This window comes from Schistocerca cancellata, chromosome 3 (assembly GCF_023864275.1).
Source record: "Schistocerca cancellata isolate TAMUIC-IGC-003103 chromosome 3, iqSchCanc2.1, whole genome shotgun sequence".
Classification (NCBI taxonomy): Eukaryota; Metazoa; Arthropoda; class Insecta; order Orthoptera; family Acrididae; genus Schistocerca; species Schistocerca cancellata.
In genome coordinates this window covers 397,647,014-397,661,519 of record NC_064628.1, presented here as the reverse complement: position 1 = coordinate 397,661,519, position 14,506 = coordinate 397,647,014, and the positions used below count along the sequence as shown (strand labels likewise).

At 39.5% G+C, this 14,506-nt stretch overlaps 1 protein-coding gene across 3 annotated transcripts in view; it reads right to left on the bottom strand.

Moving 5' to 3' along the window:
• The window catches only part of LOC126175135 (ELMO domain-containing protein 3-like), a 102,707-nt gene that overhangs the window by 48,765 nt on the left and 39,436 nt on the right, over positions 1 to 14,506 (bottom strand). For 2 of the 3 annotated variants that reach the window (XR_007535527.1, XM_049921690.1), the window contains exons 4-5: positions 11,652 to 11,773; positions 10,934 to 11,008 (exon numbers count right to left, since the gene is read on the bottom strand). Coding sequence is in view for 2 of the 3 variants with exons in the window: in XM_049921690.1 (XP_049777647.1) it covers positions 10,934 to 11,008; positions 11,652 to 11,773 (197 nt within the window). In the remaining variant the exon portion in view is untranslated. The remainder of the gene's footprint in view (positions 1 to 10,933; positions 11,009 to 11,651; positions 11,774 to 14,506) is intronic. The other variant, XM_049921691.1, reaches the window with a different exon arrangement.

The following is a 14,506-nucleotide window of genomic DNA, read 5'->3' as shown; positions in this document are numbered from 1 at the left end:
GCTTCAGTTTGTGACATTTATTATCCCCATATTAAATTATTTCTGTTGTTTCTTTGTTATTCTCTTTTATTTACAAATTCTACAAAGCTCCCTGCCCTAAACTAATTTCTTTCCAAGGGGGTTCCAGTAATCAAAAGTTAATCAAATGTGGTACACTATAGACATCACATCACACCATAGTTAACATCATTTTATATTTAATGATTAGAATCTCAGTCTTGATATTATTGAGTTTGTTACATTCACCACAGTATGATGTCAAAGACGCAGTCTCTATTACATACGCATGACAGATAGTCGCCAAGGTGATTGCATCAGTGGCCAAAGAAGATGGATTGTAATGTAATTTGTCGTAACAGCAAAAAGTGATCTCCAACAGCAAAACAAACCAAGAATAAACAACAAGCAACTGTGAAAGAGAAATGTGTGCAATGAGAGGGTTTTGAAGCCACTGAACAAAATATACTGAGGTGACAAAAACCATGTGATAACAATATGCACATATATAGATGGCAGTAGTATCACATACACCAGATATAAAAGGGCAGTGCATTGACAGAGCCATCATTTGTGCTCAGGTGATACATTTGGATAGGTTTCCGAGGTGATTATGGCCACAAAACGGGAATTAACAGACTTTCAATGTGGAATGGTAGCTGGAGCTAGACGAATGGAACATTCCATTTCGGAAATGAATAAGGAATTAAATATTCCGAGATATGCACAGACAAGAGTGTGCCAAGGATACAAAATCTTCAGGCCTTAGCTCTCACCATGGACAATTCACTTAATGACCAAGAGCAGTGGTATTTTCATAGAGTTGTCAGTTCTAACAAACCAGCAACAATGCATGAAATAACTGCAGAAATCAATGCGGATCGTATGACAAACATACCCGTTAGGACAGTGTTGCAAAATCTGGCATTAAGGGCCTATGAAAGCAGATGACCAAAGAGTGCGCCTCTGCTAACAGCACATTGTCTGCAGTAGCCCTCCTGGGTTTGTGACCATATCGGTTGAACCCTGAACGACTGAAAAACCATGCCCAGGTCAGATGAGTCTAAATTTCATTTGGTGAGAACCGATGACAGTATGGTTAAAGTGTGGTGCAGATCCCACAAAGCCAATGGACCACAGTTGTCAACAAGGCACTATATAAGCTGGTGGTGGCTCCATAAATAGTGTGGGCTGTATTTACATGGAATGGACTGGGTCCTCTGGTCCAACTGAGCTGATCATTCACCATAAATGGTTATGTTCAGTTACTAGGAGACAGTTTGCAGCCATTCATGGGCGTCATGTTTCCGTATGTCATGTGACCAGGCCACAACTGTTCACGATTGGTTTGTAGAACATTCTGCATAATTTGAGCAACTGATTTGGCCATCCAGATTGCTCGACATGAACCCCATCAAGCATTCATGGGACATAATTGAATGGTGAGTTCATGCACAAAATATTGCGCTGGCAAAACTTTCGCAATTATGAACAGCTACAGATGCAGCATTGCTCAGTATTTATGCAGGGGACTTCCAATGATGTGTTGAGTCCATGCCATGTCACGTTGCTGCACTGCACAGGGCAAATGGAAGCCCTACATGATATTAGCAGGTCTCCCATGACTTGTCAACTCATGTATAGTGCACAGACACCTTGAAAGGCTTCATCAATGAACTTATTTTTTTAAAAAAAATGAATGTTTCAGAGATTTAAGACCTCTCCTGGCTCACAATCTTTGTTCAAGTACAAGAGTGTGCAAGTTTTTGAGGTTTTTTTTTCTTTTTAACCCAAAATTTTAGTAAAGTAGTACACTATTAATGTAAATCTTAGTTCATATTCAAGTATAGCTTTAACACAAGGAAAAAGAGAATCTACACACGATCAAATCAATGCCTGCATTTTGTCATATGCGGATTAAGCATAATGAGTCATTCAACACTTTTGTTCCACTTAGTTTGAATGGTACAGTACTTTCACTTGTGATACCTTCTGTGATTCAAATGTCATAATTAACACCATAAGGAAAAGGATAGATTGCTACTTATTATAAAGATGACTTCCAGTTGAGTCTACTAGTAGATCAGGTTTCACTAGGCATAGCCCGCACCTTAACAGGTAGTAGTAGTTGGTGTTAGAGCTGCACCTTTTTCAAGGCTGAAGTCAGTGTGATAGGTATACCTGCTCAGAGGAAGTCCTCTAACTAAGGGCTCACCTTCAGAGAACGTCATGTTTCCAAATAGAGGAGGAATTAGCATATTTCATCAAAATATAAGAGGTATTAGACATATAGTTAGTCAACTACTTACAGATGCTGACTCTGAAATTATTCGTATATCAGGGCAGCACTTAAATAATTTGAGAATTCATAGGCTTCCTTTACCAGGTTACAGATTAGTTAGATGTTTTTCACGGAGTTCCTTGCGGGGTGGGGCAGTGGCCATGTATTTAAGAAAACAGTATTCCATTTGAGTCCATAGATGTATCACAGCACTGCACTGAACAGATACTTGAAATGTTGTGCAGGGGCAGTTGAATTTAGTGAAACTAAACTTCTAACTGGGTTTATAGGCCCCTAACTGTAACTTCAGAGTATTTCTGCTAAAGCTAGAGAGAGTTCTTGATTCACTTTATAGGAATTACCAGAAATTAGTTACATGTAATAACTTCAATATTATATTTGTGTATGACGGTGCAAGAAAAAGGATGTTGGTAGATCTCCTAAATTCATATGATCTGATGCAGACGATGGTTTTTTTTCCATCTAGGGTGCAGGGGAACAGCAGCACAGCCATAGACAATGTTTTTATTCATTCTTCATTACTAGATGGGCATTCTGTTAGTAAAAGGGTAAATGGCCTTTCAGATAATGATGCACGAAATTTAACACTAAAAGGCTTTTGTACTCAAACAAATGTGACATACAATTACAAACTATGTAGGAAAGTTAATCCAACAGCAACAGAGAGTTTTTTAAACCTCATCAAGGAGCAAGAGTGGTAAGACGTTTATTGTGCCAATAACATAGATGACAAATATAATGCTTTCCTTAACACATTTCTTGTGCTCTTTGAGAGTTGCTTTCCATTAAAACATTCTAAATAGGGTACTAGCAGTAAAAGGCAGCCTGGGTGGCTGACTACTGCGATAAAGATATCACACAGAACAAAGCGGGAATTATATCAAAATGTTAGAAATAGTCACAATCAAGCTAAATAGCCCATTACAAACAGTACTGTAAGGTGCTTAAAATGTTATTAAGAAGGCAAAGAGTCTGCGATACACAAATAGAATAGCTAATTCACGGGGTAAAATTAAAACCATACGGTCAGTTGGTTTTAATTTTATCCTGTGAATTCGCTATTAATTAAAACCATATGGTCAGTTGCCCCCTCCACTGAATCATGGACCTTGCCATTGGTGGGGAGGCTTGCGTGCCTCAGCGATACAGGTAGCCGTACTGTAGGTGAAACCACAACGGAGGGATATCTGTTGAAAGGCCACACAAACGTGTGGTTCCTGAAGAGGGGCAGCAGCCTTTTCAGTAGTTGCAAGGGCAACAGTCTGGATGATTGACTGATCTGGCCTTGTAACAATAACCAAAACGGCCTTGCTGTGCTGGTACTGCGAACGGCTGAAAGCAAGGGGAAACTACAGCCGTAATTTTCCCCAAGGGCATGCAGCTTTACTGTGTGGTTGAATGATGATGGCGTCCTCTTGGGTAAAATATTCCGGAGGTAAAATAGTCCCCCATTCGGATTCCGGGCGGGGGACTACTCAGGAGGACGTTGAGGAGAAAGAAAACTGGCGTTCTACAGATCAGAGTGTGGAATGTCACATCTCTTAAACGGGCAGGTAGGTTAGAAAATTTAAAAAGGGAAATGGATAGGTTAAAGTTACATATAGCGGAAATTAGTGAAGTTCGGTGGCAGGAAGAACAAGACTTCTGGTCAAGTGAAACAGGGTTATAAACACAAAATCAAATAGGGGTACTGCAGGAGTAGGTTTAATCATGAATAGGAAAAGAGGAATGCAGGTAAGCTACTACAAACAGCATAGTGAACGCATTATTGTGGCCAAGATAGATACGAAGCCCACGCCTACCACAGTAGTACAAGTTTATAAGCCAACTAGCTCCGCAGATGAAGAGATTGATGAAATGTATGATGAGATAAATAAAATTATTCAGATAGTGAAGGGAGACGAAAATTTAATAGTCATGGGTGACTGGAATTCGTCAGTGGGAAAAGGGAGAGAAGGAAACGTAGTTGATGAATATGGATTGGGGGTAAGAAACGAAAGAGGAAGCCGCCTGGTAGAATTTTGCACAGAGCACAACCCAATCATAGCTAACACTTGGCTCAAGAATCATAAAAGAAGGCTGTATACATGGAAGACGCCTGGAGATACTGACAGGTTTCAGATAGATTATATAATGGTAAGACAGAGATTCAGGAACTAGATTTTAAATTGTAAGACATTTCCAGGGGCAGATGTAGACTCTGACCACAATCTATTGGTTATGAACTGTAGATTAAAACTAAAGAAACTGCAAAAAGGTGGCAATTTAAGGAGATGGGACCTGGATAAACTGACTAAACCAGAGGTTGTACAGAGTTTCATGGAGAGCATAAGGGAACAATTGACAGGAATGGGGGAAAGAAATACAGTAGAAGAAGAATGGGTAGCTTTGAGGGATGAAGTGGTGAAGGCAGCAGAGGATCAAGTAGGTAAAAAGACGAGGGCTAATAGAAATCCTTGGGTAACAAAAGAGATATTGAATTTAATTGATGAAAGGAGAAAATATAAAAATGCAGTAAATGAAGCAGGCAAAAAGGAATACAAATGTCTCAAAAATGAGATCGACAGGAAGTGCAAAATGGTTAAGCAGTGATGGCTAGAGGACAAATTTAAGGATGTAGAAGTGCATAACACTAGGAGTAAGATAGATACTGCCTACAGAAAAATTAAAGAGACCTTTGGAGAAAAGAGAACCACTTGCATGAATATCAAGAGCTCACATGGAAACCCAGTACGAAGCAAAGAAGGGAAAGCAGAAGGGTGGAAGGAGTATATAGAGGGTCTATACAAGGGCGATGTTCTTTAGGACAATATTATAGAAATGGAAGAGAATGTAGTTGAAGATGAAATAGGAGACATGATACTGCAGGAAGAGTTTGACAGAGCACTGGAAGACCTAAGTCGAAACAAGACCCCAGGAGTAGACAACATTCCACTAGAACTACTGACAGCCTTGGGAGAGCAAGGCTTAACAAAACTCTACCACCTAGTGAGCAACATGTATGAGACAGGCGAAATACCCTCAGATTTCAATAAGAATATAATAATTCCAATCCCAAAGAACGCAGGTGTTAACAGATGTGAAAATTACCGAACTATCAGTTTAATAAGCCACAGCTGCAAAATACTAACGTGAATTCTTTACAGATGAATGGAAAAACTGGTAAAAGCCGACCTCGGGCAAGATCAGTTTGGATTCTGTAGAAATACTGGAACACATGAAGCAATACTAACCCTACAACTTATCTTAGAAGAAAGATTAAGAAAAGGCAAACCTACATTTCTAGCATTTGTAGACTTAGAGAAAGCTTTTGACAATGTTGACTGGAATATTCTCTTTAAAAATTCTAAAGGTGGCAAGGGTAAAATACAGGAAGCAAAAGGCTACTTACAATTTGTACAGAAACTAGATGGCAGTCATAAGAGTCGAGGGACATGAAAGGGAAGCAGTGATTGGGAAGGGAGTGAGACAGGGTTGTAGCCTCTCCCCAATGTTATTCAATCTGTATATCGAGCAAGCAGTAAAGGAAACAAAAGAAAAGTTCGGAGTAGGTATTAAAATCCATGGAGAAGAAATAAAAACTTTGAGGTTCGCCAATGACATTTTAATTCTGTCAGAGACAGCAAAGGACTTGGAAGATCAGTTGAATGGAATGGACAGTGTCTTGAAAGGAGGGTATAAGATGAATATCAACAAAAGCAAAACAAGGATAATGGAATGTAGTCAAATTAAATCGGGTGATTCTGAGGGAATTAGATTAGGAAATGAGACAACTTAAAGTAGTAAAAGAGTTTTGCTCTTTGGGGAGCAAAATAACTGATGATGGTCGAAGTAGAGAGGATATAAAATGTAGACTGACAATGGCAAGGAAAGCGTTTCTGAAGAAGAGAAATTTGTTAACATCGAGTATAGATTTAAATGTCAGGAAGTCGTTTCTGAAAGTATTTGTATCACTTCACTAATGAGGAGGTATTGAATAGAATTGGAGAGAAGCGAAATTTGTGGCACAACTTGACCAGAAGAAGAGATCGGTTGGTAGGGCATATTCTGAGGCATCAAGGGATCACCAATTTAGTATTGGAGGGTAGTGTGGAGGGTAAAAATCGTAGAGGGGACCAAGAGATGAAAACACTAAACAGATTCAGAAGGATGTAGGTTGCAGTAGGTACTGGGAGATGAAGAAGCTTGCACAGGATTGAGTAGCATGGAGAGCTGCATCAAACCAGTCTCTGTACTAAGACCACAACAACAACATGGTCAGTTGTGAAGGGAATGTCTGGTCAGCAGCACAAGGTTGACAATATAAAGTCAGTTTGTTGTAAAAATATTTCTGTTACTGGTAAGTCAGATATATGTACAGTTTAACAATCACTTTCTGAGCATTGCTGGTGAATTAAATACAAATCTAGTTTCTACATGGAATCATTTAACTCTCTTGGCAAATGCCTTTCTGAGATTGATGTCTGAAATACTCCTCTGTGATACAGGCAAGGGGGAGATAAGAGTCAATAATTAAATCACTTAAGACTAAGGACTCTCATGGATATAATGGAGTGCCTAGCAGAATAATAAAGTACTATTCTGCAAACGTTAGCCCCGTATTTAGCCATATTTGTAATTTTTCCTTTAGGAATGGTCAGTTTCCTGAATGATTAAAGTACTCAGTAGTAAAGCCACTTTATAAAAAGGGAGAACAGGATAATGCAGACAATTTTAGACGTATTTCTATGCCATCAGTGTTTGCTGAAGTTATTGAAATGGCTGTGTATGTAAAGATAATTGATCATTTTACACTCCTGGAAATGGAAAAAAGAACACATTGACACCGGTGTGTCAGACCCACCATACTTGCTCCGGACACTGCGAGAGGGCTGTACAAGCAATGATCACACGCACGGCACAGCGGACACACCAGGAACCGCGGTGTTGGCCGTCGAATGGCGCTAGCTGCGCAGCATTTGTGCACCGCTGCCGTCAGTGTCAGCCAGTTTGCCGTGGCATACGGAGCTCCATCGCAGTCTTTAACACTGGTAGCATGCCGCGACAGCGTGGACGTGAACCGTATGTGCAGTTGACGGACTTTGAGCGAGGGCGTATAGTGGGCATGCGGGAGGCCGGGTGGACGTACTGCCGAATTGCTCAACACGTGGGGCGTGAGGTCTCCACAGTACATCGATGTTGTCGCCAGTGGTCAGCGGAAGGTGCACGTGCCCGTCGACCTGGGACCGGACCGCAGCGACGCACGGATGCACGCCAAGACCGTAGGATCCTACGCAGTGCCGTAGGGGACCGCACCGCCACTTCCCAGCAAATTAGGGACACTGTTGCTCCTGGGGTATCGGCGAGGACCATTCGCAACCGTCTCCATGAAGCTGGGCTACGGTCCCGCACACCGTTAGGCCATCTTCCGCTCACGCCCCAACATCGTGCAGCCCGCCTCCAGTGGTGTCGCGACAGGCGTGAATGGAGGGACAAATGGAGACGTGTCGTCTTCAGCGATGAGAGTCGCTTCTGCCTTGGTGCCAATGATGGTCGTATGCGTGTTTGGCGCCGTGCAGGTGAGCGCCACAATCAGGACTGCATACGACCGAGGCACACAGGGCCAACACCCGGCATCATGGTGTGGGGAGCGATCTCCTACACTGGCCGTACACCACTGGTGATCGTCGAGGGGACACTGAATAGTGCACGGTACATACAAACCGTCATCGAATCCATCGTTCTACCATTCCTAGACCGGCAAGGGAACTTGCTGTTCCAACAGGACAATGCACGTCCGCATGTATCCCGTGCCACCCAATGTACTCTAGAAGGTGTAAGTCAACTACCCTGGCCAGCAAGATCTCCGGATCTGTCCCCCATTGAGCATGTTTGGGACTGGATGAAGCGTCGTCTCACGCGGTCTGCACGTCCAGCACGAACGCTGGTCCAACTGAGGCGCCAGGTGGAAATGGCATGGCAAGCCGTTCCACAGGACTACATCCAGCATCTCTACGATCGTCTCCATGGGAGAATAGCAGCCTGCATTGCTGCGAAAGGTGGATATACACTGTACTAGTGCCGACATTGTGCATGCTCTGTTGCCTGTGTCTATGTGCCTGTGGTTCTGTCAGTGTGATCTTGTGATGTATCTGACCCCAGGAATGTGTCAATAAAGTTTCCCCTTCCTGGGACAATGAATTCACGGTGTTCTTATTTCAATTTCCAGGAGTATATATCACACAATTTGCTAACAATGTACAGTTCGGCTTTAGAAGTCATTTAACAACTGAAAATGTTATATTCTCTTTTCTCTGTGATGTACTGGATGGGTTGAACAAAAGTTTTCGAACATCAGGCATATTTTTTGAGTTAACTAAGGTGTTTGATCGTGTTCATCACAAAATATTGCTCCAGAAGTTGGACCATTGCGGAATACGGGGTGATCACAACTGGTTCACCTCTTGCTGTAGCAACAGACAGCTAAAAGTCATTATTCACAGTGTTGAGACTGGCTGTGATGTGGGGTCTGAGTGGGGTACAGTCAAGTGGGGGGGGGGGGGGGGACAGAGGGCAGGGAGGGGGGAGGGGGTGCTCCAGGGATCAGTGTTAGGGCTACTCCTGTTCCTTATTTATATAAATGATATGCCCTCTAGTATTACAGGAAGCTCTAAAATATTTCTGTTTGCTGATGACACTAGCTTGGTAGTAAAGGATGTTGGTTGCAACATTGGCTCAGTTTCAAATAGTGCAATTCAAGATCTAAGTACATGGCTTGTATAAAATAAACTAACACTAAATCACAGTAAAACTCAGTTTTTACAGCTTCTAACACACAACTCAACAAAACGTGACATTTTAATTTCACAGAATGGGCATACGAACAGTGAAACTGGACAGTTCAAATTTCTAGGTGTTCAGATAGATACTACACTGTCGTGGAAAGACCATGTTCAGGATCTTGTTCAAAGACTTAATGCTGCCATTTTTACTATTCAAACGGTATCTGAACTAAGTGATCGTTCAACACGAAAATTAGTCTACTTTGCTTATTTTCATTTGCTCATGTCATATGGTATTATATTTTGGGATAACTCTTCCCATTCTAAAAGGATATTTTTGGCTCAGAAGTGGGTGGTTTGGGCAATAAGTGGTGTTAGTTCACAAACCTCTTGTCGACCCTTGTTCACAAGTCTGGGTATTTTGGCATTTGCCTCTCAATATATGTATTCCTTACTGTCATTTCTTGTTACCAATATTAGCTTATTCCCAAGAATAAACAGCTTTCACTCAGTTTATACTTGGCAGAAATCAAACCTGCATTTGGATCAGACTTCCTTAATTCTTGTGCAAAAAGGTGTGCAGTATACTGCTGCATCTATATTCAATAAGTTACCACAAGAATTCAAAAATCTTAGCAGTAATCCATGCGCCTTCAAATTGAAACTGACGAGTTTCCTCATGGGTCACTCCTTCTATTCTGTCGAGGAGTTCCTTGAAAAATTAAGCTGATTCTTGTTGTATTGTTGACTGCATTTACTTAAACTTATGGCTTTACTTTTTCAGGTTCATAAACATTTTATTTTTATCTGTTATCACTTTTACATTGTAATTTCACATACTGACACATTCCATGACCTTGGAGATTTGCACCTCAATTTGGTCGTACAGAACTTCACGTGTAAATATACTTCACGTGTAACAAGCAAGCATCTGCCATCTCTAGCAGTTTGAACCAGAATGCATTCCAGTCTGAGCTGCTGGAGATTGTGGTCACGTATGCATGATGTGTGCTTGCTTGTGTTAATGAATGTGCTAAGTGTACCTGTCTGTAAACTCACCATGTAATCTTTACGGTAAGTTCCTTATATTGTTGATATTCCAACTTGGGGTTTCTATTGTTTAATTGTCATAATTAACCAGTCAATTTTACAAACATAACCAAATGGAGCATTGCTGTATTGCCTTATAACAACCCTTATGGCATATAGTTCTTACACCAGACATTAAGTATGAAATTACATGCAACAATTAAAATTGTAATAGGCAAGATTTTTGTTTGTCAATTCATGGTTCTGATTAACTTAATTTCAGGATATGTGTTATAATCATATAAATAACTTCCAAAGGACACAATAATTAAACATTTCATGTATGAATTTCCAATAACCGTTGCTAATAAGTGTTGTAAAATTAGATGTTAAAAGAACATTAATTTACTAAAAGATTTTGTGGACGACAAGAGTGTTATCAAATTATTTGCACCATTAAAATTACACATTCTTAAGGAACAGATAGCTCTGTTTTGAAATTGTACTTTTATGAAACTATGTAAGACTGTATGTTCAAACATTTATGAACTGTAAAATGTTCTTACTATTATTGACTTCAAACTGTGATTTTTCACATTTGATTAATATTTTATGAAGTTGTCAAGCAGAAGGGTCCGTTAACAATGTAAATTTGTCAAAATATGACTGAAAACATTTACTTTTCATTATTTCTTAATTATTGTTCATATATAAAACCACTTGTTACCTTGTAGAAATTATGTTATATGCACATAAATATTAGAAAATAATTTCAGTAGAATGTATATGTTTCAGTCAGCAATGTAAGCAATTTAGGCACAGGCTACACTGAAACACTGTTCACCTTCAGTTGGTCAGAAGTTACTCGTAAGGCAGTCGGGACAGAGCCTTCAGTTCTGTATGGATGCAAATATGTAATCTAAAAAAAAAGAGTATGTGACAAGAGAATTACTGGTTTATTTTGGAAAGAAAGACCTAGTTACATTATTAGTATTTGCTGAACTCAATACCCAAGCTGAAAGAAATGAAGACATACGAAATTCATACTCATTATTATTGCAGTTCTCACTTTTTTGAGACAGCACAATGAACTGCACAACATGCAAAATGATGCACTATGGTGACTTGTAATACTGAGTCACACTGCATTAATTTTACATAGTAGACAAGAGGTGGGAAGTTACATTTCCCAAACGGCTGTGATCATCTGTTCTTCACTTGTGTTAGGAGGACTGATTCTGGTTACACTGAAAAGTCTGTGGTACCTCTATTTCTTCCAAAGCAACAATTGTTTATTCCAGATTTGTTCTGCACTTTTCTTTCTACCATGCTTTACAATTATAGGAACCAATTACACTTCCACATTAGTTGCGGCATTACAGAGCTAAATAAAATTACTGGTAAATAAATTACTGGTAAATAAAATTACTGGTAGAAGACACTGACAATCGGTTGAAAACTACTTTATGATCACTTACGGCTAATCAAAAGGCGTTTTTTTAAGATTATATAGTTATTCGTGGACTAAATAAGTAAGTCACTGAGAGATTCCTGTATCTTACCTGAAAACCTATATGCTCCCAGTGCACCCCATAGCATGGGCAGCCCAAATTTGCACCAGTAAATCTGTAATACACGGTCTGGAGAATTCTTATATGTGTTGCATCTCTGACATCCAGTTTACCTGAAAAAAATAATGCTTACTATCTAACTGAATTTACAGTAACTCAATTCAAGGGGGAAATATGTCTTTTTTTTTTTTTTTTTTTTTTTTTTGGACAGTGAACAATCAAAAAGGTACTTTTTTTATCAATTGGCCTTTACATAAGGCATATATTACTTTATTATCAACATCTATGAACTGACAAAGTCAACATAAGACTGCTGCAGCAGAACAACTGCCTATCAGAAGTCACTTGTTGACATAGCAACTGTAATACACACAAATTGTTAATTTTACCCAAAGCAATAAAAGAATGAGTAAGTACAAATAATTAGAATTTTAAATTTAAATAATTTTCATAATCTTCATTATTAAATTGATATACGTGTAATGTACATTATGTTAGTAACCAAATGACATTTACGGGCCATTACCACCAATAGCTGAAAGGGGGATCAAGTTGTTACAAACTCTATTAGCATTTGAAAGTAACCAACCAGCATTCTCATACAACAAAATATTATTGATATAGTAGGTGAGATGGGTATCTACTGGCTGCAAAATATGATATGAAAATCTACTATTCCAAATAAATTTAATAATAAAAAATATTTTTCAGGACCTCGTTATCCTCTCTACTTTCCAAAAAATGCAGAATCTGGAAAACCTTTCAGCTGTGAAGAATATCAGAATGCACTGAACAACACAATATTTTATACAATTGGGACCAGCAGTCCATACTATGACAAGAAAAAAATATGTAAGTGAATAAGTCATCATGGAATATAACAGAATTTTACTTGGAACAGTATTCATTAAAGGTAAAGACTCAATGAAATGGAATAGTCATAAGTGGCTAAATTTTATTCACACACTTAACCATTGGGGACACACAGTATCAGACTTCTTGGCATGCCAAATGTATGTTTTGTGCACACATCATTTATATAACAAAATTTTTTGATAAAGTTCTATGTACAGAGACTGCAGGGTTTTTTTGTAGACAGAGAACTGTGCTGTGGATGGGATACAACAGAAAAATTCCGTGTCCCTCCATGCTGGAACAAGCTTCTTAGTAAATTAATGACATAGGTCAGGTTAGGCTCAAAAGATACTTTCTGCTATTGTTGCAGAAAACAGGCAATACAAAGGTATGTATATAAAGTTATAAGAAACAAGACAAAATAACTATAACATTGTCAAATTCAATAAATTGTAAGGCTGAAACAAAATCAGAATGCTAATCAATCTGGATGTAAATAATAGTCTGCAAAAGAGACACTGTGCTGTTGTCATATTGTGCTTAGTCCCTAAACAAGCTTTCGTCAATTTCATGAATAACTTATAAAACCTGAAAATATATAGGAACATAATTGGGGGTTGTGCTCAAAGTTAAAAAAAGAAAACACCCTTAAATAGAACACTGTTTATTTGAACCAAGAAATAAACATACCAGGATCTGAGAACAGAATAAGAGGTAAACATGAGTGAAAAAAGCAAGCACGCCTCACACATAACCGCTATGTATGTCTGGCTGTTCCAGCCAGACAGTTTTTTAGCCTGAGTCGCTGGAGATGGTGGTCACGTGTGTGTGGTGTGCCTGCTTATGTGAATGTGTGCACATTTTTCTTTTTTGAAAAAGGCTTTGGGCAAAAGCTTATTTGCAACAGTCTTTTTGTTGGGCCTGTCTACAACTCAGCATGTCATCTGTATAGTGAGTAGCAATCTACCTTTCCATAATATTGTTTAAGTTAGTGTTTAGTGTTTTAGGGTGCTAAATGGGGAGACTATCAGTGCCTTAGCATGAAAAAAAAAAAAAAAAAAAAAAAAAAAAAAAACTACATTTTAAAACTAAGCTGTATCAACAAACAAGAATTTAGAACATGAGTGACACTAGGAGTTTCATAAATGACCACCCATTAAATGCACATGAAACACAGCAGAATACCTAGATAAAACCAAGAACAAGGTGTGTTCAAGAAGAAATGAGCCGAAGGCATAATTACAGAAACCAGTACCTGTATGTTAGAAGTACTGACCCTGCTTGTTGAGACACTTGTCCCACTGTAGCACAAGGCGGTGAATGGCTGTCTCATAAAATTCCCGGGGCTGCAATGTGAACCAGTTCTGCACATACAGCTGGACGTCGTCGTCCACACCAGTGCAAGAAAGGTTATGCTGACATTCTCTTTTGACCAAGATGGGCCCCTTCTGATTCACTTCCTGCATCACGAGACAACAGTAAATGCCCAGTGTTACTCACAAACCTTGACCACCCTTCGCCAAGCGTTCAAATCAATATGACTAGGAAATCTCATCCATGGGGTCATTCTGCTCCACAACACTGCAAAGCCTCATATGGCCAGCACAGTCGTGGCACTCCTGCAGAAGTTCAAATGGGAGTTTCTCGGCCACCCTCCATACAGTCCGGATCTCTCCCCCTGCGATTATGCCATTTTTGGTCCCCTTAAAAAGGCTCTGAGGGGCAAACGATTCACCTCGGATGACAACATCCAGCTGTACATGCGGAACTAGTTCATATTACAGTGCCGGAAATTTTATGAGACAGCCATTCACCATCTTGTGTCACAGAGGGACAAGTGTCTCAATAGCCAAGGTCAATACTTCCAACATACAGGTACTGGTTTCTGTAATTATGCCTCTGGCTCGTTTCTTTTTGAATGCCCCTTACACAAAATATCAGTATAAGTACATTTAAAACAGTCCAGATTATTGTAGCTGAGTGACTACTTG